The 27,142-nt window shown below is 39.1% G+C and overlaps 1 protein-coding gene and 1 long non-coding RNA gene across 29 annotated transcripts; one reads left to right on the forward strand and one right to left on the reverse strand.

Moving 5' to 3' along the window:
• On the reverse strand, positions 1-5,861 carry LOC148686831 (uncharacterized). 2 transcript variants are annotated; one of them, XR_015948086.1, is made up of 2 exons: positions 5,449-5,861; positions 1-2,215 (listed from the first exon to the last, which is right to left on the reverse strand). It is a non-coding gene; the product is annotated as an uncharacterized LOC148686831 (long non-coding RNA). The 2 variants fall into 2 exon arrangements; XR_015948085.1 differs by lacking the exon at positions 1-2,215 and adding an exon at positions 5,014-5,357.
• Positions 4,353-26,574, forward strand: SPDL1 (spindle apparatus coiled-coil protein 1). Of its 27 annotated transcripts, none has more exons than XM_088661783.1 (14): positions 5,906-6,003; positions 7,625-7,730; positions 9,977-10,088; positions 11,063-11,249; positions 12,714-12,890; positions 13,431-13,625; positions 13,883-14,032; positions 14,494-14,592; positions 15,785-15,895; positions 16,781-16,921; positions 18,047-18,153; positions 18,723-18,910; positions 21,480-21,792; positions 25,936-26,574. In XM_088661783.1, the coding sequence occupies exons 4-14, from the start codon at positions 11,079-11,081 to the stop codon at positions 26,087-26,089; spliced, it is 1,806 nt and encodes a 601-aa protein (XP_088517909.1). In that variant the 5' UTR covers positions 5,906-6,003; positions 7,625-7,730; positions 9,977-10,088; positions 11,063-11,078; the 3' UTR covers positions 26,090-26,574. The 27 variants fall into 27 exon arrangements, with proteins under 27 accessions (XP_088517901.1, XP_034961105.1, XP_034961100.1 ...); XM_088661788.1 differs by having other exon boundaries at positions 18,050-18,153; XM_088661790.1 differs by lacking the exons at positions 5,906-6,003; positions 7,625-7,730 and adding an exon at positions 4,381-4,776 and having other exon boundaries at positions 18,050-18,153.
• Positions 26,575-27,142: the final 568 nt, after the last annotated feature.

Consider the following 27,142-nt stretch of genomic DNA (forward strand, 5'->3'; position numbering starts at 1 on the left):
CACTGTTTTCTTTTTTATTATTATTAGAAAACGTATCAAGCCATTTGTCACTAGCCATTACAATAAATCTTAAATAAATCGTATACAGTCCCATTTCCATGAATCACGGCTCCAAATACAATTTAAGAATAAAAAACAAACCATACATCTAAAACCAGGAAATTTCACACTTGGAAAAATCTATTAAAAATAAACAAATCTTACATTTCATCACCGTCTGGTCTGTGATCTACTTCCACTGTAAATAATAGGAAAGTTGCTCATTGTTACTATTCACATTTTAGTAACCTATTGCTTTCATGTCTTGATGGACTTTCCAGCTTCCATTCTTTTACAGACTTGGCTAGTTCTAGGAATGTGAGCCTTGTGTTTGTCACAGCTCCAGCACTGTCCCACACGCCTGTAGGCAAATTTAAAATAAATATTGTTTGGTGTCCACCGTCAACCCAAAGCGCAGCCACTAAGTGCTTTGGAGGTTCCCACTTGGTTTCTGTGTGCCTTGAACAAGCCCATAATCCCTCTAAACCAGCCCAAACAACAGCTAAAGCAAGATGCCCCAGAATTTCCCTTTACAGTGGCCCCTCGGTTTACGTTTACGAACTTACTGTAATTGGTTCTGGAAGTCCGTTTTTAAACCGAAACCGTTCTTAAACCAAGGTGCCCTTTCCCTAATGAGGCCTTCCGCCGCCAGTGCCCTTCCACCGTTTGGATTCTGTTCTTAGACCAAGGTAAAGTTCTCAAACCAAAACACTATTTCCAGTTTCGTGGAGTTTGTAAACCAAATCATTCTTAAACTGGACTGTTCTTAAACCGAAGTACCACTGTACTTGCATGTTGCTGCCATTCCTTTGATTTCATTGCAACTGATACAAGAATGAAGTTTACTAATAATTCCATCAATTTTTACTTTTTGAAACTCATTACCATATATTAGCCGCCCAGAGTGGCTGGGGAAACCCAGCCAGATGAGTGGGGTATAAATAATAAAATTATTATAATAATTACTACTATTACTAGGTACTACTACTACTACTACTACTACTACTACTATTTTGCCTTATTTCAAAAAGTGAAAATGCAGACACAAAATTTGTTAAGATTTTTTTTGCTTTCTTTTGGATAAAGTTGTTGAGCTTCCCTTTGCTAAAACTCCTAAAATAAAATAAAATCTGCCCGGACACCATTTCAGATGGACAAATTCCACCTATGTCTGGGAAATTCAGGCCACATGGCAGCCCTACATTTCCTTCACAATAAATACATTAAGAAATAGATGAAACAAATTAAAGAGAAATGGGGAAAGCAACCCTAAACTCACAGAACAGCAAATCTCAAATCTTGCTCTCCAGTATTTTATGCACAAAATTCAGTACAGTATAATGCAGAAATGTGTAGAACTGCCACAAGAGGGTGCTAATGCATAATAATTGAATGGATACGTAGCATTCAAGCCAGATTTGTGCAGAAGAACTCCATGGACTTTCGGACTGGATTTTGTAGATGTGCAAGTCAGTGTACTGTAACACACTTCTCCTTTTCTCTGCCCCCGCTGCTTATAAATAAGAGTTTATTACTATTTGAATTAATAACAAAAAATAGAAATTATTTTAAGGGTGAGTTTTTACAGAAAATGAATATAAGAAGAGAGTAAGTAATCATACAGTCAGGAAGCTGTTTTAGATTCTTGAGAAATACTGACCTGTTGGGTCAGTTTGAAATAATAATAAAACATTATTTGAAATAAAAAACACTATTTGCCATTTTGTTTTTGTAAATTGTTTCTTATTACTTGCTAGAGATGTGTAAGGATAGGATGAATAGAGGGAAGTATGTGGGGGGTGGGAGGGCTCTGTCCCGCCATATCTCCAGCTGCTCCTAAATATATGATGTAATTATTTAAACATATAATAGTCTGCAGATAAAATAAACACAATACTGTATGCATTTCTTCATTTCCCCATTTTAAAGTGCCTTAAACTTTTAAATTGCCAAGTACAATAGATGTCTGTATCAATTAGCCTCATATTTAGCAAGATTCATTTCAGAAGGGGATGCCTTCAAATTCTGCAATTCTGGCAAATAATAATAATATACAAACATTAAGATTCCTATCATAGCCAGTGATGAAGGCTTTGGAAAATGAGACAAGTTGAAGCTCTGTCTTCTAAGCCAGAGCATGATGTCAGTCCAGGCCTACTTGCAAACAAGGCGGGTTCTGAGGAATATAAATATATATTGTTTTGAAGAGTACTGCCAGATAATATGCTGAAGGCATTCCACTGTAGTTGCAAGCATGTGAAATCTCAACAAGGAAGACAGCCCTTTCATGCCTCTAGGCTACCCAGTACTGATTGTTCTCACAATTCTGACATGTATAGAAATGAGAAAAATTCCCCTAAGCATGCAGTTGCAGTTGGAGATCTGTGATGGAAGAAATTAAAACAAAACAAAATGTAAACTAAAATGTAAAAGGAAAAACACAGCATGTTGCCATGAAATGGTACAATAATAGGCCTCAAGGCCTACAAGGAAAGATGTAGCACTAAAGGCTATGGACACAGTAGGGGCTGAAAAGAGTTTGATGTTGTCTTCCCGCTCCCCACCCCCTCACTGCACTGCATCATTTCAAGTAGCATCATGTTGCTGTACAGACCACAGAGTGGGGATCTCTTCAGTCGATGCACATCACCCTGTGCTGAACTTTGTATCACTGAAGCTGTCATTTGCACATGTTCAATGGCTGTCTCTAATGTACACACCTCAGGTTAACTGTGGTTTCCATTTTCTAATCAGTTGGAAGCTGGTTTTGGGGAAAATACATCAAAAGCAGTATTTCTCAAGAAGCTACAGGACAGATATGGATTGCAGCTAATGCCATGTATATTCAGTGTCAAACACCAACAGCGGAAGCATGATGGAGCATATAAGTGGTAATATATACACAGTCAAAATATGGCTTCTTTTACAAGCTGAAAATATTCTTCCATTTCCTTAGGAGGGAAAATCTGACCACACTTTTTACTGTATTTTTGCTACACCACCTAGCCAGGAGGCCAGGTAAGATTGCTTTGGTTTCTTAAGGGATGATGGTTTAAAAACACATAATGCAGCAACTTTGCTGAAGTAGAGCAGGTTTGGGATGGTAAATGTACTTACACCACCTTCAGTGTATCATGGTAGAAAGGCAGAATATAAAAATAAAAAAGGCAGAATATTATTATTATTATTATTATTATTATTATTATTATTATTATTATTATTATTTATACCCCGCCCATCTGGCTGGGTTTCCCAGAATATAAAAAAGAGACAAAGTAAAGTGTATGCTCAGGAACAGGAAACACAGAATCCTTTTTGAAGTTCGTGAAACTACTTAAGGAAACTCGTAGAACTAAAAGTGATTAATAATGGTTCATTCATTAAAATGAAAGTAAACATGAACTTTCAGTTCCATTGGCAAAGTTCAAATTATTTTGAATGAGCTCTTGGTACAATTTTTTTTTAAAAAAAATACAATGGTACATTATAAAGAGGCTGATTTTATTCTGAAGTACAGAATGACTGAAGAATTTGGCTCTTAATACATGTACAGTGTTTGTTTAGTTTTTGATTGAAGCAATAAGGATGGGCACTAGAGCAGTACTTAAGGGTTTGTGTAGTTAAATCATAATGCAGCTGCATGTTATTAAACTGCAAACTCTTTGCTAGAAAAATGGACTGTTTGTTAAGAAAGTTGGATCGCTGCCTAAATAGCACTTGGATCCTTCTGCTGCTGCCCTTTTTCAACTCCTGATTTTATTTTGAGAAAAGATAATGCTAGGTGTCCCAGCCTTCCTTAACTACTGAATAAAATGTGACATACTGTAGCTACTTTTCCATTATGTAGCCAAATGAAACATGTGAATTCCATACCAGTATTATTATTCCCTACTCTTATGTTGAGAATGAATTTAACAGAAAGCAGGTTAGGAATGGGAGCTTATTGCCAGCTTGAGTGGGGGAGGGGAGCAGCAGTTGTGGTCCAGTACAGTTGTGGCATTGGGGTGATCTTCCATCTTTGATGCAGCCAGGGAAGGACATCATTTCCTCATTTACCAGCTGTACTGGGTTCTGGGGCTTGCCTGCAGTTGCAGTCAATCGTGGGTGAGCCTGGGGTGCTGTTTAGGGAGGGGACCAGAAGGAAAGCTTCTTCCCTCTGGCCCGCTCCCTGGCTATAAAAGCCAGTTGTACCCAGGCTTCAGCCTCACCCAGTCAGCCCTGGATTCTTCACACACACACACACACCACCCCACGCTTTATGTGTAGGACTGCCCAAGGGTGAGCAGGCAGGCGCTGCTGCATAAGATCTTGCTATGGAAGCCTTCAGTCACTATGGAATTTACCTTCAGACAAATTAGGCTCATCTGGGGTTTTGCCTGCCTCATATCATTTATCACAACTTGAGAGTAGGGCAAGTGGGCATGTCCCTACTCTCCCTCCCATATGGTTGTCAATCACATGGAATAGGGCTCCAATGACAGAAAATTTGGGGCGTTGTTCTGTTGGAAGAGGACGGAAGTGTTAGAGACAACACATAACACCCATACTCAAAAATCTGCATTGGCTCTTAGGAAGTTTTTGGACAGAGGTGGTTACATCTGGAGCCTTTAGCTGCATTATTCTGCACTGGCTGAAATGTCTGAAGAGTCTTCCAAGGCAGTCCCAGGAAGAATGTATTACAGCTGGTTCCCGGAGAACAGGCACAGCTGGTGGTGAAGTAGCTGAAGCTTGCAAAAGGTATCTATCTCTATCTCTAGCTTAGGAAACATAAAAAGTAATTGATGGCAAGAGTGTTTAATGTATCATTATGTTGTACGCTAGCAAGTGTATTTTGTTTTCTTAGCATGAGTTTCTCCACTTCAGGTCTACTTACTTCATAGATGTGAAGCACGCAGAATGTTAGAAAGTAAACTTTTGTGGAGAAAGAAGTGTTGGGGCTTGGGGACTGAGCTGCTTGAAAGAAAGAAAAAATAGTACAGAGCCAATCTGATGTGCCTTTATGATTCTAAACTTGCGACATACTTAGTAACAAAACAAGACAGGGCAGGAGTCGTCGGCCTACAGGAGAATGCAGCAGCACTCTATCGCCAGCTGCTTACTCCCTCCAAAGTCTTTGCGAAGGAAAAAGGGATGACGGGAAGTAAGGAAAGCAGGGAAACGGGTGTCGTAAAAGGAAGAACTTTGAAAATGGCGACTCCGCCCAGCCAGCTAGCTATGCATTTGCAGGACTCGCTGGAAGCGCCTGTTCTTTCGTACGGAGAGCTCCGTCTGATGCGAGCTGCCGCCGGTGCCTATTTATCACGGCAGAAGCATTCAACCTGCCACAAGAAAAGGACGCCGGAGAAAACGACTCCTTAATACACGGCTCGTAAAATTAGCATTTGTAACCCTTCCAGACATTTCACCTACTTTTGCGCTCTGCCTATTGATCTCCTCCGCTTGCACGCTTTTTTACGGAGAGATGCCTTTTAGGTAATGTATTGTATAGGCAAAGCAGGGACATGTCAGGCGCCTTTTGCCGGGAATCGGCTGCATTCTGAACTGCGGCAAGTAGGCAGCAGCAGGGAACCCATTTGCAAATACGAGCCGGTAGCTGCCACGGGCGGCTGCTTACCGAGCATGCTCAACGGGACATTTTCCTGCTCTTAGCTGGGTAGTAAGGAAGGAAGCCCCTTCGTCGCGTCGTGTTTTTTTTTTGCTCCTGCGGAGCCCTCGCGCCTCACGCGAGCTCTCGCTAGATGCGCAAGGCAGAGAGGTTTCCGCATCTGCGCGCGCATCTGGGGCTAGACTCCCCGCCTCCTGCACCGACCAACCCACAAAAGGGAAAGCAATAAAGTATCGTGAGATTTGGACCGTCTCGCGCGGGGACAGAGGAGGGGGGGCGAAATTTAAACTGGAGACCTGGCGGAGTTTCCTGTTGCTTCCCCAGCAGCCGGAACTGGGGACGTTTGCAGGGAGACGCAGGTGAGTGACAATTAAAAGGGGGTGAGAGGAGTTTATTTTCTCTTTCTTTCCGTTTGCCTTTCCTGTTTCTCTGTTTGCTGAGAGAAATGCTTGGCGGGTGTGGGGTTATAGGGAGTGCAGGGGCTGCTGTGTGCGCAGAGGAAGGAGTCTCCCACCACCCCCGCTCCTGCTCCTCCTCCTCCTCCTCTCTGCCTTTCTCTAGTAAACCCTTTTGCGATGGTCGCCAACTGCTTTTTAAAATGGCCCTGCTCTTGAGTTTTCAGTGGCGCGAGTTAAGGAGGTGAAACAACCCGACTCAATTGTATCTCTGTTTTGGGGAGCGGGGAGATCCACCTGCTGAATTTATTGATAAGAGGCTTTCTTCACTGCTCCTCCCGTCATAGCTGCCAAGTTTTCCCTTTTCTCGCGAGGAAGCCTATTCAGCATAAGGGAAAATCCCTTAAAAAAAGGGATAACTTGGCAGCTATGCCTCCCGTAGGCTGTTTCAAGGCAAATGAAACACAGCTCTTCCTCCCTTCCGTCTTGTCTTTTTCATGTCTCTGCTCGCTTATCCTTTCCTCCACTCGGTTGTCCTCAACTTGCTTTCTTGAGTGGCGCCTGAGCCTTTCTTTCTAATATTTTATTAATTTTCCAAAAATAACAAAAAATACAATAACAAAACAAATTGACTTCCCTCTAATCCCTTCCTTAGTTCAATAATTTATCAGGATACTGCATGTCCATTGTTAAGTTTATAACATATTTAAATAATGTATTATCCATTCATAATAACATTACAAGTAATCTTAAAACCCTGCTAACATTTTAACCTGTGTACATTGCTTCTGTATATATGCAATAAACACCTTCCATTCTTCCTTAAATTCATTATCGTCTCTTCCTCTTTATTTCATTGTCAGTTTTGCCATTTCAACATACAGTATTCCATTAGTTTAACTTGCCAAACTTATTTAGAAGGAACACCTTCTTCTTTCCAGTATTGGGCTAGTAAAGTCTGTGCAGTCTTGAGCCACTTGCCTTTCGATGAAGTTGGGAAATGATGAGGCTGCGCTTCATTGTGGCAGCCTTTTTTTGATCTCTCGCTCTGCTTTTATTTTTACTGTGCTGAAGGTAGGTACAGATAGCTTGTTGAAATCCTGAAGCCCAAATAGCCTGATGGAGGCCTTTGGCTCCATTGCTTAGCTGTCAGGCTAGCTTTCTACCTCCCATCCCCTCTCCTTTAGCCTTTGCCACAAAGAGTGGGTTGGAGAGCCTGTGTAGTAGCTCCTAAGTGCTTGCAGGCATTGACAAGGAATATTTGCTCTCCTTGGTCTCCTGATGGAAGTGGTCAGAAAAGGAAAGCTTCTGAAATGTAGTGCCACTGAAGAGACAACCTCTTTCAGCAAGCATGGTTAGCTCTAGCTGAAGATGGGAAGGAGCCATCCCTGCAAATTACATTGGGCATCCAAACACTGATCCATCATACCTGAGAATGACTCCCAGCCTCCTCTCAACCTCCAAACTGAAAAAGAGGGCTGTGGCTATGTGTAATGCAAATTACTTTATTTTTAATTTAGTTAATGTTGTAACTCCCACCCCAAACAACAGAGCAGGGAATAATACTTGAGAACATGTATTTCAGAGGTTTAGCACATGAATAGGAATAAGGCTTTGGATGAGGGGCAGGCTCCTGGCAACCACCAATACTTGGCTACTAGGAAAGCTGCCAGAATTTGTGAACTACTACCGTAAGTGTTATGTCTTACCTCTTGAATTTGTGCTTGCTAGCAGATTCTAAGGTGGCCCTTTGTGCTATCTTCGAGGAAATAGGATGGATATAATGCATATGGCTCAAATCAGAATTTATTCCAAATTGTTGCACCATTGGCTTTTCTGGGCAGCTATCCCATGTTTTTATATGTGGTCCTAATTATTACTTGTAGAGTAATTGCAACTTAGATTATATTTTGCCTCCTAGTTTTATATAAGGAACCATAAAAACTATATATAATCATAGGGTGGCATCCTCTTCTCTTCCAAATAAATCGTAGATAAGAGGTTCTGGGTTGGAAGGAAAGGGATCTACCCAGCAGCAAGTGATCAGCTGTAATACCGTATTTACTCAAATCTAATGCTCACCTTTGTTGGCCAAATTACATTGTGACGATTAAGGCGCACCTGGATAGATTGTATCTCTGCTTTGTTACTGAAATAATAAACCATGCATGGTTGTAGAGAGAGCAAAAAGTTTACTTGCTCTTCATATAAAACTTCTCCTTGAAACATATCTGAGATGAAGGAAAAAACCCTGCACAGTTGTGCTATGTTTCCCTTCTGGCCCTGAAATCATTACTGGTAATCTGAAATGCTACAATAAAAATGAGTCACAGCCTAGGTTTCCCAAGTTCCCAAGTTCCTTTCCATTCTTTCCATTCTTTCCATTCTTGTTGTGATAGTAGCCACAGGTTCAGGTGAGTTCAGGTGAGACTTGAATGTTTTATTGTGATAGACTGTATTATACTAAGTCCTCAATCCTAAACAGTGGGTAAAGCAAATTGAGCTTAACAGGGCTTACTTCTCTGTAAACATGATTAGGATTGCTGTGTAAATGTTAAATAAAAAAAATTCCTTCAGTAGCACCTTAAAGACCAACTAAGTTTTTATTTTGGTATGAGCTTTCATGTGCATGCACACTTCTTCAGATAAATGTTATTAGAGTATTTATAGTGTTCTACCCAGAGCGGTTTATTTCCCCCTTAATAAGGGAAGTCATAACCTACAGCCCAATGAAACTTGATTGCTATTAATTTTACCCTTTTATTTTGAGTAGGCATCTACAGTCATACCTCGTGTTGCGTACTGCTCTTGTTACAAACTTTCAGCTTACGTACGCAACAAACCCGGAAGTGTTTACTTCCAGGTTCGCTGCAAGCGCAGAAGCCCTCAATTGCGCAGTGCACATGCGCAGAAGAGGGACTCTAGTTGTGGACTTTTTGGGGTGCGTATGGCATCCCGAAACGGATTAACTCCGCAATTAGAGGTACCACTGTACAAACAAGCAAAAGCATCTATCTCGTATGCCTTTCTCTATTCCTGTTTCCACTTCGGAGTGTAAAATAGCAGGAGTGCTTTGTTCCCAAGTCATCAGCTGTAGAAGAGTGTGTACAGTATGATACCAGTTGAAATGCCCTGATTGTATACTATACATAGTTAGCATAGAATTTTTTTTAATGTTAATTTTACATAATGGAATTGGGTGTAAACTTTCCAAGAATCTAATACGGTATGCTGAGCTCCAAAGTTCATTAAAGCTTAGTAAACAATGATGGGGAGAAAAACCCTTGCTTAATTATTATTGTGGCTTGGCTTGTATTGGAAAGCAAAGAGAGACAAGAACTATGTTGGCCTTGGTTACAGAGAGCCACTGTTCTTTGACAGGCTTGTAGGCTTTGGCAGCCATGGAAATAGTGAACAGCTGCTCCAAGTAGATTGAAAAGGATTTGCATTTCAATTATCTCACCATGTGATTTTTACCTATTCTGGGAGGCAACAGTGAGTGTGATAGAAAAACCGGAAGATTTTTCGGAGCAGAAAGAAGTAGATTATTTGGTAATTAAAAGTCACTGAGTTTTAGTTTACAATATCTTAAGATGGAATACACTTAAAGGTGAGTTACTAGTCTTTTATCTACAAGATAGAATAACATTGAAAACATTTCTTTTTCTTTTTTTGTTTTCAGGGCTGTATTCTTAAGTTTGTTGTTAATGTATAGTGGATGTCTAAAAGTGGGATTTTGTGTTCCTGCTCCAGCCCCCCCCCCAAAAAAACAAAATACGGTAAATAAATACATGCAATTCATGCTGTTAATTGAGTTTTAAAAATCCACCACAAAGCTCTTGGTTTTGTATTGTATTGATACTAGATTTCTTCTTTGGTGACACTTCATGATTATCAAGCAAAAATATTACTCAGTTTCTACTTTGAAAATGCACAGGAGTTGCTGAAAGCCCAAAATGGAGATTATCATGGAGATTACAATGCAGACGGAAGCTACCTAGCCTAATCAGGTTGAAGTGGATAAAGACGCTTATTGTCACTGTGACTGTGTAAGTAACAGCTAATGTTAGAAAACATCTTTTACAATTCACGGAAACTGAAATTGCAGGCTGGACGCACTTTACGTGTGTATCACCATTTGTTAGTAATGAGAGCCATGTATAAGGGCCGTGCACAGTGCCCACCCCCTCTGCCCCTGATCAGGCCAGTTTGCCCAGGAACCACCCCCAACCACCACATTACTTAGACAGTATAGTTTGGAAAAAGAGCTTTCCTTCTTTCTGTGCCCCATTATTAAAGATACTCTTGTGGTTAGCAGCTATATTTGGTTGATTTTAAAAACTAAATACTAGGGATGGGGAAGATGTGAGCGGAGGGGGCAACGGACAGCTGTTGTTGCTAACAATGCAGTAAAAGTAACAGCTAGTTGGGCCCTGAGTCTGGAAACAGCCTTGCAGTTTTTGTTGTACTCATCTCTGATAGGAACCTTCTGCTTTAAAGTTACAGTGTCACATGAAAAGCGGTAAAATGTGCAAATTAGTTAGTGCTACAGTATTGTGCTTCTAGCTTGGACAAAGATTTTCCCCATTATATTGTCTTGTTTTATATGCAGTTAGGTGCAGTTTTGCTGGAAAAATACTTGGGCAGTTGCCCACCTACCTGGTAATCGTGCATTTGTGCTCATCCTGTCATTCCACGGCCTTGCCCCTGCTCTTTGGGATTAAAGGTCCATTGATGTTTTAACTACTGTAGATAAATGTCCTTCCCATTTTCTCACTTTGTTAAAGGGCCAGTCAGTATCTGATCTGGTGTCAAGCTATGAGTGCCAAACACATGGCTGTTTCTCCGCTGCCCCCAATCATTAAAAGACTTCTGGCTCTGTATGAAAGACATGCGTCCCTAAATCTAGAGACTTTTTCCCTTTAATGCTGAGCATGCATGACTGATGAAGTCTGTTTAGTTTAAAACCACAAGTTTATCACAGCTCTTAATATTGTTAATTGTTTCCTTCATTTACATACAGTACAGTGTGAGTTTTAATGAAAATGGAACCGGATAAAGAAACAATTTCACGTCTCCGACGTCAGCTGAAAGAAGCCGAGGAGGAAAGAAGAAAGGCAGCACAATATGGTTTAGATCTGGTGGAGAGCGAAAGCTTGTTACAGAATCAGCTAGATAAATTGCAGAGTGAAATAGCCACCATAACGGAGGTGAGCTTTTAAACAATCAACAGAAAGTTTCTCTCCCTAGATTGATTCCACTCTATCTACTGACTGAAGCATGAATGCCAAAGCTATTAGTCATTAAATTTAAAATATTTAACATGTAAGAAGAGTAGCTAGCAAACTGTGCCTGAGCTTGATAGCGAACCATAAAATCTAATCCTCTCATAGTGCTACTGTACCTATAAGATAATTGAAAGAGCCAGCATGTTACTAGAGTGGAAGCCTCGTTAAACCGAGACTTCTCAGACCTATTTCTGGATCAATATGTACAGAATGCCTATTGCAAAAACCTCCAGGTTTGCCAAAGCCTTTTAGTAGTACCTCAACAACAAACGTGACTTCAGGTGTTGTTGTTTTTTTTAAAAAAAAACAAGCTGTACCCTAACCTGCTATTTAGCCTGAAGTGGACAAAATATGGTACTAGGTGAGAAGCATTAGCAGCCTGGTACTATTGAGAGCTGCTTTGGACCCCCAATGATATGTACAGGGTAATTCACAGGGTCATCTGGCTCTGCATAAATCTGTTTAAGAGGATTCACAGGATACAGCACTATGTGTACTAAACAAAACATGGAAGTTTATGAAATCAGATACTGTACAAATTATCAACTGCTACAAAAGATTCTTGCTTTTAAAAGTGTTTGGCTGCAGGTCGATGCACTTTGGGACTCGCTTCTGGGTAAAAATGCATAGGAAACGTGTTGCTGGGGTGGGGGAAAGATGGAAGCCAAGTAATGGAAATATCTCTCCTACTCACCTGGATTTTACTCACTACCTCATTGTCATGTATAGGATTAAGCAAATCTGTTAATGACACAGTAGCTATGATACATGCTCTGACAATTTTCTGCCTGCTAAAGCTAAAGGCAGCACATACTGCCTGTGGCAAGGCATGCTTGTGAAGTGGTAGGCAGCATAAGATGTGTACAGCAACAAAGTTTAGTTTTTGAAGTCCCTCTTTTGTTATCTGCTGTTGGGAGAAAGGAGCACAAGCTTCCCATAAGCCTAGTTCCTGATGTTTGGTTGGGGTAGCTGTGTGTGCATGGGTGGGTGGACAAGAAGGAAGACCAGTCTTCCACGTTCGTGTGTCTCATAGGCCATCATAGGGGCCTATGAAACCCTTCATAACTTGTCTCACATAAAATAAGGCTGATTTTTTAAAAAAGCAATTCCGGCCACATGATGAAAACTATACTGTACCTCATCTGCCTGCATCTGGGTGCACTGTGTTTGTGGTGCTTTGTGCATACTCTTGGACCTTAGGTGATCTCTCTTGGTGGGGGAAATAGAAAAGAAGGCTTGGGAAACCCAAGTGTGTACGGGGACCTTTCCATCTTTGCTATGGCCTATACTTTTGACCACACACTGGTCCTCTAAAATGGACCTAATGGAAGGTCCTCTAAAAACAGTTTTCTATCCTGCATTGTAAATGTGAAATTTATTTTCCAGAATTTTGAACAAGAAAAATATACTCTCCTGAGAGAAGTAGAACTAAAGAACAGAATGCTAGAAAGTATGAACCTTGAATGTGAAACACTTAAGCAACACCAAAATGTACAATTAGAAACACAACGTGAACAACTAGTAAGAATGCATGGACAAGAAACAAATGAACTTAAGAATAAGGTTGGTGATAGAATATATATTTCTTGCAGCAGGTGATACCTTAAAGCAATTATTAATGCCTATCTTGAAAGTGTTATAAACATAATTCTGTTGCTGACAAAGCTGTTTTGAATAGATGAGTGATAAAGAGCATTAATAATTACCAATAATAATAACTAAGAGTGGTAATTAGCCACTTATAAGTGTATGATTGCATAGTGTATGATAGAATTATGGTATTTTTGTTTAGGATTCTGAACAATGTTTTTCTAATGACAGCATATATCACAATCTTAAAATCATATGTAGTTCAGATGTGCTTGAGTTGGGCAAATACTGAGGAAGGGATGGCTTCCTTATCATATATTGATGGGAATGGGAGACCTCCTGGGAACCGTATGCATGCTGCCTTCAGTTCCATGATGGAAGAGAGTGGATATAAATGTAATAAATAATGAATTTATTAAGCTATTTGGAAAAAATCAGCTCATAAATGGGAAGAGGGACATGCTTAAAGGATTCTGAACTCAAAAGGTGTTTTCTCTGGGTGCTGTTTTGAAGATGGAAAAACTGAAATCTGAGCTAGATGAAACCCTTCTTAGCGAGAAACAGTTGAAACACAAAGTGGACCATCTGAAGGAGGTCCTTGCTTCTAAAACAGAAGAACTGCGCATGATGTCAGAGCGTGTGCATGAAACCATGTCTTCAGAAGTGCTCAATCTTCAACTTGAGGTGGTGGCATTTGAACAGGCAAAGGTATGCAACAAATTAGTGTGAATAAAGTATATAATAATAATAATAATAATAGTAATAATAATAAAATTACAGATAAAATCACCCTGCTATAGAAATTTGATCACGGTCTAATATCCTTGAAAACACTAGTACTAATATTCATCTCTGCTTCAGATTGCAGTCCTTGTCTTGTACAAATAATTGAAAAGACAAAATAGTATTCCAGAATATACAATTAGCAAGTAAATTACTCATGTGGTATCTAAATTTTGTGATAGGCAGACCTTGAGGACAGATTACATGAGCTTCAGTACAGCAAGGAGCAACTAGAACTTGGAAACAGCAATCTGACTAATCGACTGGCACGTCTCGAAGAGGAGAGAGAAGACAGAGAAAAAGATATTGTTTCATACTGTAATGCGTTAGAGGTGACGTATCATGCTTCCTACTGATAGTGATGGTGAAAATAACACTACACATTCAATGCTGAAACAGTGAGCTTGTTTTCTAACCAAGGCAATTTGGATAGTTTTAGCAGAAATATTGCCTGACACCAGGTTGAATATTTGACATTGTATGGGTGCAGTAACATTCAAATGCTGTTTGCAGTGGTGAGAAGCCTCTTGTGGCTTTGCACTCATGAAGGTGGGGAAGTCTCATCAGTTCTTCTTTCATTCTTCCTTAGATGTGACTTAATAGCAGGCTCTTTGGGTGTGCCTTTGCAGTGGTGGTGACAGATTTATTGCATTAACTATTAAACAACACTAGTTGGAACAGTGAATCTGAAAGTGAACTTCACAAATCAATAACAGCATGTGTTACACTGCAACACAAATTTAGTTGTGAAAATGTAACAGAGATCTAACAATTTTCCTTGACTCAATTTTAGAAAGCTCATGAAGTAAATAGAGACCTTCAGCTTCAGCTTGACCATGCACGGCAAGAAGCCCTGGATCCTTCCAGTAAAGGCAATTCCTTATTCGCTGAGGTACTCATCTTATTTTTGTTAACCGAAAGTATATGTGTTGGCCATTCTTAGGACACTTGGACCAAAGGGTCTGTTGGCTGTGGGGGATGAGGGAGGGGATATTTAGTTTTATTTCAGTTAGTTTATTTCTTATAGTGGTTCTGTGTATGTTAGTTTGCAGGGTGAGGGAAATACAATAGTGTAATGCAATTGTATCCTCATACTTTATTCAATACAGTAATAACTTTCCCTGATTATATATTTACTTACTCTTGAAAACCTAATAAGATTACTGTATGTTTTTAAAAAGACAGGAAAGTATAAGCGTCAAAGATTTTTAGAAAATATGTTTCTAGTTATACAGGCCTCTTGCATTTGCTCACTTCAAAAACTGACCAATGTATTTGAATCATTTGTTCAATTTAAAGTCAGAGTAATACTTGGAACAAATATTTTAGGTCATTATACTTAACAGTTATTGAGTTTAATGTTGTTTCATAGTAGAAATACCTCAAGAAGACCATGTCATTGCTAAAATCCTCTGGATTGGTTGAAGTATTTCTGTTGAAGTGTTTCCACATGTTGAATTGGTGTGCCAAGTGCCTGCAGATTGGGCATGCTGATTCCTGTTAGTCTGAACAGTCTAGGGCCATAAGTATAGGTAGCACAACAACAGTAATTCAGAACACCTAGTAAGGAAATACCTCTTCTTTAAGTTGCGTCCTGTGCAACTCCCAGAGCTGGATCTGCAGGATCTGAAAGAAAGAATTAGAACATCATGGATAGATGCTTTTTTTATTATTATTGTAGGCTGAGTCAGTGTGTATTGCCCTAATAAATATTGGTGCTTAATTGAGGGGTTGAACTTTTATGCCTGAGTGCATGAAATCTTTGTGGTGGTGGTAATATATAACTACTAAATGACTTGACATATATTAAATAGAAAGTATTCCTTCAAATGCTTGTTGTAGAAATGTTTCTGCCAGGTTTCATGGCAACTAATTCTTTTGCTAGTAATCTGGCAAGTACTTCATGCAAATGGTACAGATGTTTCTGTTGACATGGTGGTTAATAAAGCAAATATATCTAATGACACTAACATATAAGATAGTGTGAAAGACAAATTACTATGGTTTCATTACTATTAGTTTCTAAAGTATAAAATCTGAAGCGATACCGGAACCAACTTTACAGTCTTTTTTCCTTAATGTAGGTAGAGGACCGTAGAGCAGAAATGGAGCGTCAGTTGATCAGTATGAAAGTAAAATATCAGTTGCTACAAAATCAGTATTCTTTCACTAGAGAACAGCAGCAAAGACTGAAGGTAGGATTAAGTCAACATTTCCTTTGTTAGAAACTGAAAGACTATAAGATAGGAATTAAAAGTATGTGTGCTAGAGTTCTGTACTCTCTGAGACATTTATTTTTCATAAACGTAAACGATAGAATTGGGTTTTTTAAAAAGTGATTTAAGATGTGAGGAATGTTCTAAAAACTCAGCTTGGAGAAATGAGCATTGTTTAAGAAGCTGAGCAATAAAGACCTTTAGTAGTTGTTGTGTAATTTGAGATCGTAAACAAGGGTTCTTTTGAGTTGTTGTTCCCATACTGCTTTTCTACAAATTTGCTCAGTGGCCGACAACAAGGCATCAAATCGCACTTTACTTAAAATTACTACAGTATAAACTTAACAAATCGCAATGTTTGTACACTAGAAGACTCCTGCTTATAGGGCTCTTCCAAATGCCACAATCAGGTCAGTATTAGTTTGATATGCCTCTCTGGGATAAACTTTGGTGAAATAAGCCTACGGAATGGAGGGACAGTGGAGGAAGATTTAAAGTGATAACATTGTGTCCTGGTAAATTAGCTAGCAGCTACTAGCAAGCAGCTCATAGCATGGCTATTGTTGAATAGATGATGGAGGCTGGTAAAAATGCTCGAATGAATTTTTAATAACTTTAAACAGCTGAGACCAATGATTGAGTACACAGAGCTTTTCAGCCAACAATAAGCTTCAAAAGCAATTTGGCATGTGGTATGGAGTACAGAGGGAAAACCAAGTTCAAAACTTCTTTGAGTTAAGAAAACTACTGTAGTGTCTTGGTGTTCTGAATCTTGGTCATTCTGTTCAGGGACTTGAGTTGCATTAATGTACTGTAACAGAATATTTGTAAAAGTGCCAACCCAATATCTGGTTTGTCTTGTAGCTACAGATGGCTACTCTTCTACGGATGAAAGGTTCACAAGGGGAGCATGATCAGCTGGAACGTTTGCAAAGCATGCTTCAACAAAAGAATGGTGAAATAGAAGAACTTCTAATGAAAGTGAAGCAACTGGAAAAGCCCATGGTATATGCATGGAGAATAAAATTCTGGTTTGTTTTTTTAAAAAGTATTAGTAATTGGGTCAGGAAGCAGATACAACTGTGTTGGAAAACGTTGCACAGTAAGCACAGAACCAGGTAATCTGGATCGCTGACTTGACAATGAGCATGCATTGTGCATCTGATGTGCATCTGATTGAAACAGAATGTTACTAATTGAATGACAAGTATTTATGCCAGGAAGTATATGGGGGGGGGGGAACGACTACATTTACAGAATTATCTAAATATAACTGAAATAGTTGAGTTGATCCAGCTCCTTGGAGTATTTGGAGCCTCAAAACTATTTACCATGCACACTCGGGAGCCCGCAGTCACAAGTGATGGTAGAAAGAGACCCCACTTGTGTGTGCATATTCATACCTTCCTAGCAAGATACATCTTCCATGTCCAAGTTCTGAGCCCTTCTCATTTCAGATATATTTCAATAGGTTCTAGTTTAAAGATGTATATAATATTCTCTGGCATCCTCTTTTATTTGTGCTCCGGGGCTGAACACTTTCTGAAGAAGTACAAGGGCTGAGTCCTGGTTTAAATGAAGTACAGTTGCCTGGAGTAAAACTGTACTCTTGTATGCTTGGTGTTATGCTCAATGTCACATATTCCTGACTGGAGAACAGAAGTCAACCTTATTTGTATAAGGAAGAAGAGATTGATCAAACTGTCCATTGTAAATTTTAACATGTATAGTATTATTTAACACCCGAAATATATTTTGGAACATGCTGAGGAATTGCTGAATGATTGCCATTTATTACTTTAGTTTTGCCCTTGGTAGATAACACCTTCAGTAGTGCTTCCAGAAAGTACTGAACAGAAAGGCGTGCTTCAGCTTTCCAGCAGGCAATACAAAGCCAGTCTGGCTTGGCCCAGAAATAGACCAAGTTGGGATGAGAACTTGGTATAGCAACTTCTTCTGCTGATATACAGCGTAATTTATTATTACATTTGAATGAGATACACTTCTGTCAGTGTTGTCTATGTGAAACAGTTTCCTCTTTGCCATTAATATTCAAATGCAGATGACTGAAATGGCAAAAGGAAAATAGCTCAATATTTTTTAAAATAATAATAATAAATATCTTCCCAGAAGCCTGAAAATTCAAAAGCTCTGAAACTTTCAAGCACTTCAGAATATGCAGAATCTGAAGATGGATATTACACCGATTTGCTTCAGATGAAACTTGAGAATTCAGAGTAAGTCTTGTGAATTAGAAATGTGGTATTAAAACCTCACAGCTAGTTATAGAAACTGACAACCTGATTCTGAGTCTGGTGTAGTGGTTTGAGTGTGGAGTAGGAAGTAGGAGACTAGGGTCCAATGAAACTCACTGGGTGATCTTGGGTCAGTCAGTCTGTCGGCCTTACCTCTAACACTGACAGCCTGTTCCACAGTGATCTTTCCAACTCTGCCACAACCATCATATTATACGTCATATTAAGTCACACACTGATGTCCCCACATCCATGCAAGGAAGACACAAATCAAATATCTGTTCATCTTACCATAGGTATCTCCTAAATGAATCTGATAATTCTATTGTATTCTGGCCCACTAGTAATCTATTTTACAAACATTTGCTACTAGTCAATCTGTAGTTTATCTTAATAACATGCACACATTATTGGAATAAATGGGATAGGAGGATTTTCCCCCTGGTACTGAAAGGTGGTAAGCTCAAGGCTAGAATGGCAAGAACACCAGGAACTTAATCCTAACACAACTGTATGTATTTCAGTATTCATACAGATAATTTATTTTGCAGAAAAGAGATAGAAAATTTGAAAAGTGAATTGTCGCTACAGCGGATGAAGGCTCTGTTTGAGAGTCAACGTGTCTTGGAAATGGAACGGAAGCTCTTTGCAAAGGAAAGACAACTTGAGGCTTCTCAAAGTGAGAGCATAAATTTGCGCGTGCTGCTGGATGAAATGAGAATAAAGTATCAACCTGAAGGTAACAATTTCTATTCCCTTATTTTGTATGTACCTCTGGTTATGAACTTAATTCGTTCTGGAGGTCTGTTCTTAACCTGAAACTGTTCTTAACCTGAGGTACCACTTTAGCTAATGGGGCCTCCTGTTGCTGCCGGGCTGCCGGCATGCGATTTCTGTTCTCATCCTGAGGTAAAGTTCGTAACCCGAGGTACCACTGTATGTGAATGGGGAGTGCCATATTATTTAATTTGTGCTTTGTAGGTATCCTGGAATATGTTTATTATGTGTTGGGTAGCTTCCCTGCCCCCATCCTCGGTGTGACATGGCATAATGTGACCAGTGGCAGTTATGTATTTTTGCCTCCATCCAATAAAGCTGATCAATGCTGGTAAGAAAGCGAGAGGTTAGATAGCATAGTGTTTGTTGGCCTTGACATATGCTCAGTTACCTTCTGTTCAAGGGTTTCTCTTCATCCTGATCCTCTTTCCTTGCTGTGAATCAGCTGTGTAGTGGTTATAAAGCAGTGTTATTAATGCAGTAAAGGTCAGCTGCCCATGAGGAGGTCTGTTGTATGTGTTTGTCCAACAGTTTTTTAATGACCTGCATCAATTAATTACATGTCTGACTTTTATTCTGTTCTAATGTATGTAAAAAATAAGAACTTAACCAAATTGCAAAGATTAAAGCATTTGCCTTTTTTTTGAAAATAAGTTTATTTTGTGTAACGTGATACATCAGGGTGTTTTTTTGTTATTACATGATGTCAGCAGTTGTCAAGTTTGTTGGACTAGTGAGCACAAAATGGTAGCTGTGGAGTGGACATGGCATAATAAAAAATGGCTGTCCCTGGGACTGGCATAATACAAAATTAGAGAGACAACCACCCCAATAACCTTATGCTTACAATGAGATGTCAGCTATGTGCTGCTGATTCTTTATTATGGACATTAGACAAACTGATGGTATTGCTATTTAATAACATGAAGCATTCCTCAGCACCAGGAGGAGTATACATTGTAGCCACACCACTCTCATTTCACAGAAATTGCTTAAATGCTACCTGCACATTTTGCTCCATAACTTTCTAGAAAGATGAGACACTTTTTTAAAAAGATGAAAGCTCAAAGTTTGGGAAACCATTGGATACTTTCGTGGTCAACCCCAGTGTTAAATAGTATTTTAGAAGTACTGGGTGGTATTCAACAGTTTTATGTTCATTATTTCCAATGGGTCTACTCAGAATAAAACTTAGTTGAATATGTATTTTACTAATAAAATAACAAATGCACTACATCTGTTCAATACAGTCATACCTTGGTTTAAGTACGCTTCGGTTTGAGTACTTTCAGTTTAAGTACTCCGCGGACCTGTCTGGAACGGATTAATCCACTTTCCATTACTTTCAATGGGAAAGTTCGCTTCAGGTTAAGTATGCTTCAGGTTAAGTACAGACTTCCAGAACCAATTGTATACTTAAACCGAGGTACCACTGTACTTGTATGGCTTCAAGAAATATTAGCCCTTTGACTCAATTATCAACCTTTATGATATAACCTAGCAGCCCCATCTATAAATTGGATCCATCCACAAGCATGGGGAGGAATAATACTAGTTTATTAATAACTAAAATGTTATACAGTGGTACCTCGACTTACAAACGACTCGACAGCCGAATTTTTCGACTTACGAATGGGGCAAATGGCCACACGCTTACGAATTTCTCGACATCTGAATGGAAACTGCGGTGGTTTTAGATAGGGTTTTTCAACTTACAAATTTTTAGATGGGGTTGCTTCGACTTGCAAATTTTTTCCATTTCCAATGCATTCCTATGGGAAATTGTGTTTCCAATGGTGCTTTTCGACTTACAGATTTTTTGATCTATGAAGGTGCCTTTGGAACGGATTAAATTTGTAAGTCGAGGCACCACTGTACTAATGTACATTGAAATAATCTTCCAATTTATTCTGTCTCTTGACTCTTAATTCCGCTTAAGTTTGATACATTTGTACCATTTAAAAAAGTAAATGTTCCTTTTACCTTGCTAGTTGCCATGCAGCCACTATAAGAAATGTTACCACATTGTGTGGTAAGTTCTTAATTTGATTCTCAGCTGTAGACAAGAGGGCTTCCTGTGGCCTGCTATGAATACATTGCTTTGCTATCTTGCAACATTCAGAGAACACTTTCTCTCAAAATGTTTGTATCCTTGGTCACGGCAAAATTAACCAATGAAAACAAGGCCTATGTCATTACTCCAGAATCGGTGCCAGTTTCCTTGGGGTAATGTTTTACACAACTGCTTTCTGTTCTTTTGCAAGCAGAACATTGACTTAAGGATCGTAGATATATAAAAGTTACAAGTTTTTTTGATCTGGATGTTGAAATATTTCTTGCAGTTGCTCTGAGTAAGTGGAACAAAAATGCAGTTAAACTGTGAAATCTTAAGATTTTGCCATGGTGATTCAAAATGCATTTTCTTTTAATGAAAAAGGAATGAATATAGATAAGGGGTGGAGGTCAATCAAACCTATTTGACCAAAACAATTGTGTGTTTTGTTTCCTTTTCTTTCCTTTTCTAACGCTAGAGTTAATGAGAGATTCGCTCAATCGCAAGAAGGCTCCAGGCGATGTGATTTCATACAACTTAAGTAGCAGAGGGTCTTCTGAGTGTGAAACCTCTTGTATGCTATCTCAGAAAAAGGAAGAGACAAAACTAAGTGAGGATGCTACGAAAACCACACTTCAGGCTGTATTAGTGAACAAAGATCCCCTTTCCGCAATGGAACAGAGAAGTGATCAACCTGAAAAGAAGAAGGTTAAAATAAAAGAGGAAGAACTGGACAGGACAGCTATAAATATGAAAGATAAGAATGAAATTGGACCCTCCCCCTCTACCAGGTCAGTGTCTTCTAATATGTATGAGCAAGGCAATCAGCACAGACCTGCATCACTTTTTTTCCGCTGCATGAACTATGCTATCCATTTCTTCATTTACTTTCTCAGTGTTGCATGCAGTGTCGTTCCTCAGTTCCAGCTACCTAGTTTGAAATTTTCAAAACTGTTTAAAAAGATCAAAATTACAGAGAATCAAAAGGACTCTTAAATCATGGACTGATTTAAAGCTGAAATGTTCTTTCACTTTGAAAAATCACTGCAATAATCTCGTGCTTGCACTATATTTTCCCTCTGCATTGGCAGTTGTGTAATTCACACTATTGTACTTCCCAGCTTATTTTTCAATTTGCATACGATCTCTGCAAAAAATTGCAGAATTAACTTCATGATGAAAATGCCCGAGAAACCATTGTTATCTTTCAGAATAAACTTTAAACTTAAAGCCCCAATGTTTTTAATAAGCGGATATAGAAATTTAGTGTTGAAATGGGTGGGGAAAGTAGATTTTTCTTATATGGAAGGCCATTATATGGATATTAAACTCCTAGGAGTTTTTTTAATTTTTGTGTTAATGTAATTACAGATTATATTTTGCTCTGGTGTTTCTTCACCCCCCCCCCCCGCCCCCAAAGTTGTATTTTCTAATTGGTATATATTTTTGTTTTTTTTGCTCTTGGGAGGATTAGCAGTGAAGGTTTTGACTTGTCCAGATACACTACGTAACTTGTCTCAGACATTCAAGTACCTTGGTTGTTGAACAGCTTGGCTCCCGAACAAATCGGCTTCCGAACGCCGCAAACCCGGAAGTAAGTGTTCCGGTTTGCAAACTTTTTTGGGAAGCTGAACATCTGACACAGCTTCCAATTGAGTGCAGGAAGTTCCTGCAGCCAATTGGAAGCCACACCTTGGTTTTCGAACTGTTCCAGGAGTCGAACGGACTCCCGGAACAGATTAAGTTCAACAACCAAGGTACCACTGTACAAGACTGCTTAGACCAGGGGTGACTTTTATAGCCAGAGAGCTGCATTGAGGATTGGCCAAGCCTACAAGGGTTGTATGTCATCCAACGATAGGTATGGCCAGTGTATATTTACACTTGTGTGCATACAGCATGCACACACTCACCACCCCAGTGCGCCTTTCTACCCCAGTGCTCCAATGGGGGTGGAAGCCCAGAATTGAGCATCTTTTTTCATTTTTGAAAAGTGGCGTTTCTCCTTCTGGTTTGGTGCCATTGTAAGAAGGTCCTAGGAGCCCGGGAAACCAGGAAGGAGCTCTCTTCCCACTTTACTGCACATCACTTCAGGCACCATGCCAGAAGAAGAAGAGACATTTTTCAAAGGCAAAAGATGGCTCCGGATTTTGGAGGATAGTGGCAGGCCAATAAAAATGGTTTCGCATTCTAGGACTGGCCTGCAGGCTATAGCTTTGCCATCCCTGGCATAGACAGGTTCAGGATTTTTTAAATTGCTAGGTAACATTTGCTTGGATAGCTGTGATCAGTGGTTGTAGTAATCGGCGGTTGTTGTTGCTGTTGTTTTTTAATTGACTTAACAGTATGATCCATGCATTTCTACTCAGAAGTAAGTCATACTGACTTCAGTGGGACTTATTCCCAAGTAAGTGTGAATAGTATTGCACAAATCTTACACAAACAATCCTGTAAAACCAAGTTGTTACATGCTTATATTATCCAGCATAGTAATTTAGAAAAAGGGAAAGAAACAGTTTAATATTAGTGACTTGATAGAAGTGTGTGTGTGTGTGTATTTGTAGAAAGTGAGGTGGTTAGGTGGAAGCTAGAAATGAGACTGTCTAATAGGATTAATAGAAGAATATTAGGGCATTGGTGCTCTCTAGGTGGTTACATTTACTATGTAAGTGGCGGTGTAGGGGGGAACACTGGTGAGGCTTTTTGTCTTGTGTATTTGACATGGTATGTGTTATTTGATCTTGTGCACTTGTGAATTATTATGCTCTCTTGGAGACTACATACACTACTTTAGAATTCTTTTCCAGGGGTAAGGCAAAAAATCCAGGTAAGGCAAAAAATGTTAGACATATAGCCAGGCTTGGAATGGAATAAAGAATTGCAGTGCTGAGGTTAATGCACAATTGGTCCCATTGCATGGGGCATTATTGCACTGGGAAGTACAGTCAGAAGCAAGAATTCCATGACTTAAATTACATGTGCAAATAGCTGATTGACGTGGGCAGGTAGTACTAGAAAAATAATCCTTAGTGTTGGCATTTTTGTTCAGATTTCTACCTTCCCCCCCCCCAAAAAAAACCTAGGGTGGTGGTATAATAATAATAATAATAATAATAATAATAATAATAATAATAATAATAATAATAAATAATTTAATAAAAATAATTTTATGTGAGTTCTATATTCAAAATGATCAGCTAAAAAGATGAAGCATGTAGACACAGGGTTGGGGTTAAGATGTTATGATATGCTTAAGACGTTGAATCTGATGGATATTAGTCATGTGAAGAAGGTAGTTGGGTGTTGAAGGTTTGGCTCATTAAATAGAAGGGATATTTGGTTGGAGGAGAGAATAATTAATGAGATTACAAAGGAGGGATTTAACTTTAAAGAGAAGGTGTTGAAAGGCATGTAGTTGTTTCTGAGAGATGGAAGGCTTGTATGTCAGGTTGGGGTAGAACTTTTGAAAATGTGGGGCCAAAAAACTTCATTTAGTTGTATGCAGGTACAGCTTTGTTTTATTCTGCTCTGTTTTTTGAATTGGCAATTTAAGGATTCAACACTGCACTGCTTTTTCTTTGGCTGTTTGTGCATTGTGGAGATGGACGTCTGCACGAAAGATACAAATAGTTAAGAATATGAAAGTTGATCATACTGGGAGAACTGGAAACAAGAAGAAGACAGTTAACCAACAGTTTTTTTTAAAAAAAGACAAAGTTCCTTCAGTAGCATGAATAGATAAATTTTGCTAAGTGAAAAATTAGTAGATTGGCTTAACAAAAGTTCAATACGTTTAAATTATTGTAAGAAAGAGGGCTGGGCGGTGGGATTCCCACTCTTCACTTTCCAGCCAGTCCAGTACCCACCAAGGCTAAAAGAATATCTCTAAGTCTTCAATTAAAGAGTAAAATAAAATCTGTAGGGACAATGGGCATTGGCAAATGCCAGTTTTTATTGGGGGGGGTGTTGTTGGTGCCCTGCACCCACGTCTGGCATCCTGGGGACCCCAGATGTATGCAAATCAGTCATACCCTAAATGTGCAGCATATCGCACCATATGGATGAGGTCCCCACAATGCTGACTGTATATGTCAAGGGGATCTGAGGACAAGTATTCTTGTATTGCCAAGCACTACTTTTGACAGGATGATTTCAAGATCCTCACTTCATCCTACCACTCTGATTTGGGGGGAGGGGGTAAGCCACTGAATTTTTCTTTCTTCATTCTTTTTCCTGTCACGGACAAGCGAGGGATACAAAGCCTCCAAAGTGCTAGAATTAGGACTCTTGGTATGTTCCATTTGCAGGTGGTGTTTGGGGCATGCTGTTGACAGCTGGCAATCTAAATTGAGGCTATTGTACATGTATTCTATTTTGCCAAGATGTGCAAACCCTCTACAGTGTTGTATTCTGTCTGTCTATTATGAATGTTTTTTTAAGCCTAAAACGAGACCACTATTTTCCTTCCACTTTATGACAGCTTTCTTGTCTATTCACCTAGAAGCAATTCTTGTATCTCAAATATGAATGGCTGTTTTAACCTTTATGCTGCTGAAGTCCTTGTGGTATTCTGACTTGAAACAGTTTATTTCCCAATTTTTGCACTAGTCAAGTTAGAAAAAGATTTCTTGCTTGTGTACCAAATGTACAAACAGTACTGCTTAATATGCTTACTCCAGCAGCTGGTAAACCTAGTGAGGAGATTAACACTAAACTTCTGATTGTACCTAACACATAATGTAATTTTGTTCTTTTTAGTAAACTTGTGTTGTCTCCATGGCTTGTATGTCTGCTTTTTACATGTTTGGCATGGCTTGATGTAAAAGGAAATGATAGCTTAATTTTATGGTATTTAACATGTTTTAGTAGTTTGTCAACTTCAGTGTTCATTATTAAAATTTAGAGTGAAACGAGAGTGGTTGCTTTACCTATAGGTTAACATCTGACCCTGGAATAAAGACAGAAGAAAACTACACTGTTGCAGCTGAACAGACAAGAAAACATGAGAAGAAAAGGCACAAGAAAACCTACCCCATAATGTTTATGGCTCCCAAACAAGATCCTGAAACTCAGTGTACTCAACAATAAATCGAATAGCCTTTTCTGTTACTGAGGTATTTAAGTGTACAACAATATACTAGAACATTTGGTTATCTTCTTCAGTGCCTTTTATTAAAAGCTCAGACTTCATATAGGCAACCTTTATCATGTTGCCTTAGCTGAGTTGATATGTAAAACTGAAACTAAATTCTTCAGATTCTATTACAGGAGCTCTGCAATATACCTCAAAAAGAAGAAAAATAAGCACATCAACTGGTTGGTTAACAAAGCAGAAATGTGTAATAGTTTCAGGTACCTGTTAAAATGAGACATTAATTGCACACTGGGCTGGCAAGTTTATTCTTATGAGGCACAATGTAGATTAGTGGTTCCTTTGCCTCCTTAACTACATTTCTGATCTTTTCAGATGTACTAATGTTGTGAAAGATGACCATGTTTGACTTAAATAAAGTTTTTGAGTTATTGTATTCAATTTGTAATTTTGATTCTTTATTAATAAATTCTATACCTTTCGGTGTGTGGTTTTTTGTTTTGTTTTTAAGGAAAGGTGAATTGCAACCCATCCTTCTGATTCTTCTGTCAGTCAATGGTTCTGTCATACTAAAACCAAGCTCCAGCCAAAGCTCAGTTTTTAAAATACTGTATTGTATATCTCAGATTGAACCGCATGCTTGATTCATAGTCTTACTGTGGATGCACTTTTCAGAGTGAGCTATATACACTGATACAAATTTCGGTCTTCCTAATTAATACTAAGTAATACTAATTTGAATATACCGCTACTGTATCCTGTAAGCAAAAAGATTTCTGCTTGTTGTGGCAGGAGGTGGAGACCTTTACTGTGCAAGGAGAAATCCTTGTGGTGATGGAAGAAGAGACCCAAGGCTATATTGAATTTCACTCCTAGGATCTATGTAGCCATACCAGGCAACACATGAAGAAGGGAGTTACCAAAAAACCAAAGAATATTTAGGGGAAAACTCTAAAGGGCAGGAGGAGAAAACAGCTGTGCAGTAGCTTAGTTGCCCAGAATGTTCAGAGAATGACAAAAAGAAGAAATTCGGCAACTGTGTGGGAGGG

Source organism: Zootoca vivipara, chromosome 2 (genome assembly GCF_965207765.1).
Source record: "Zootoca vivipara chromosome 2, rZooViv2.hap1.1, whole genome shotgun sequence".
Classification (NCBI taxonomy): Eukaryota; Metazoa; Chordata; class Lepidosauria; order Squamata; family Lacertidae; genus Zootoca; species Zootoca vivipara.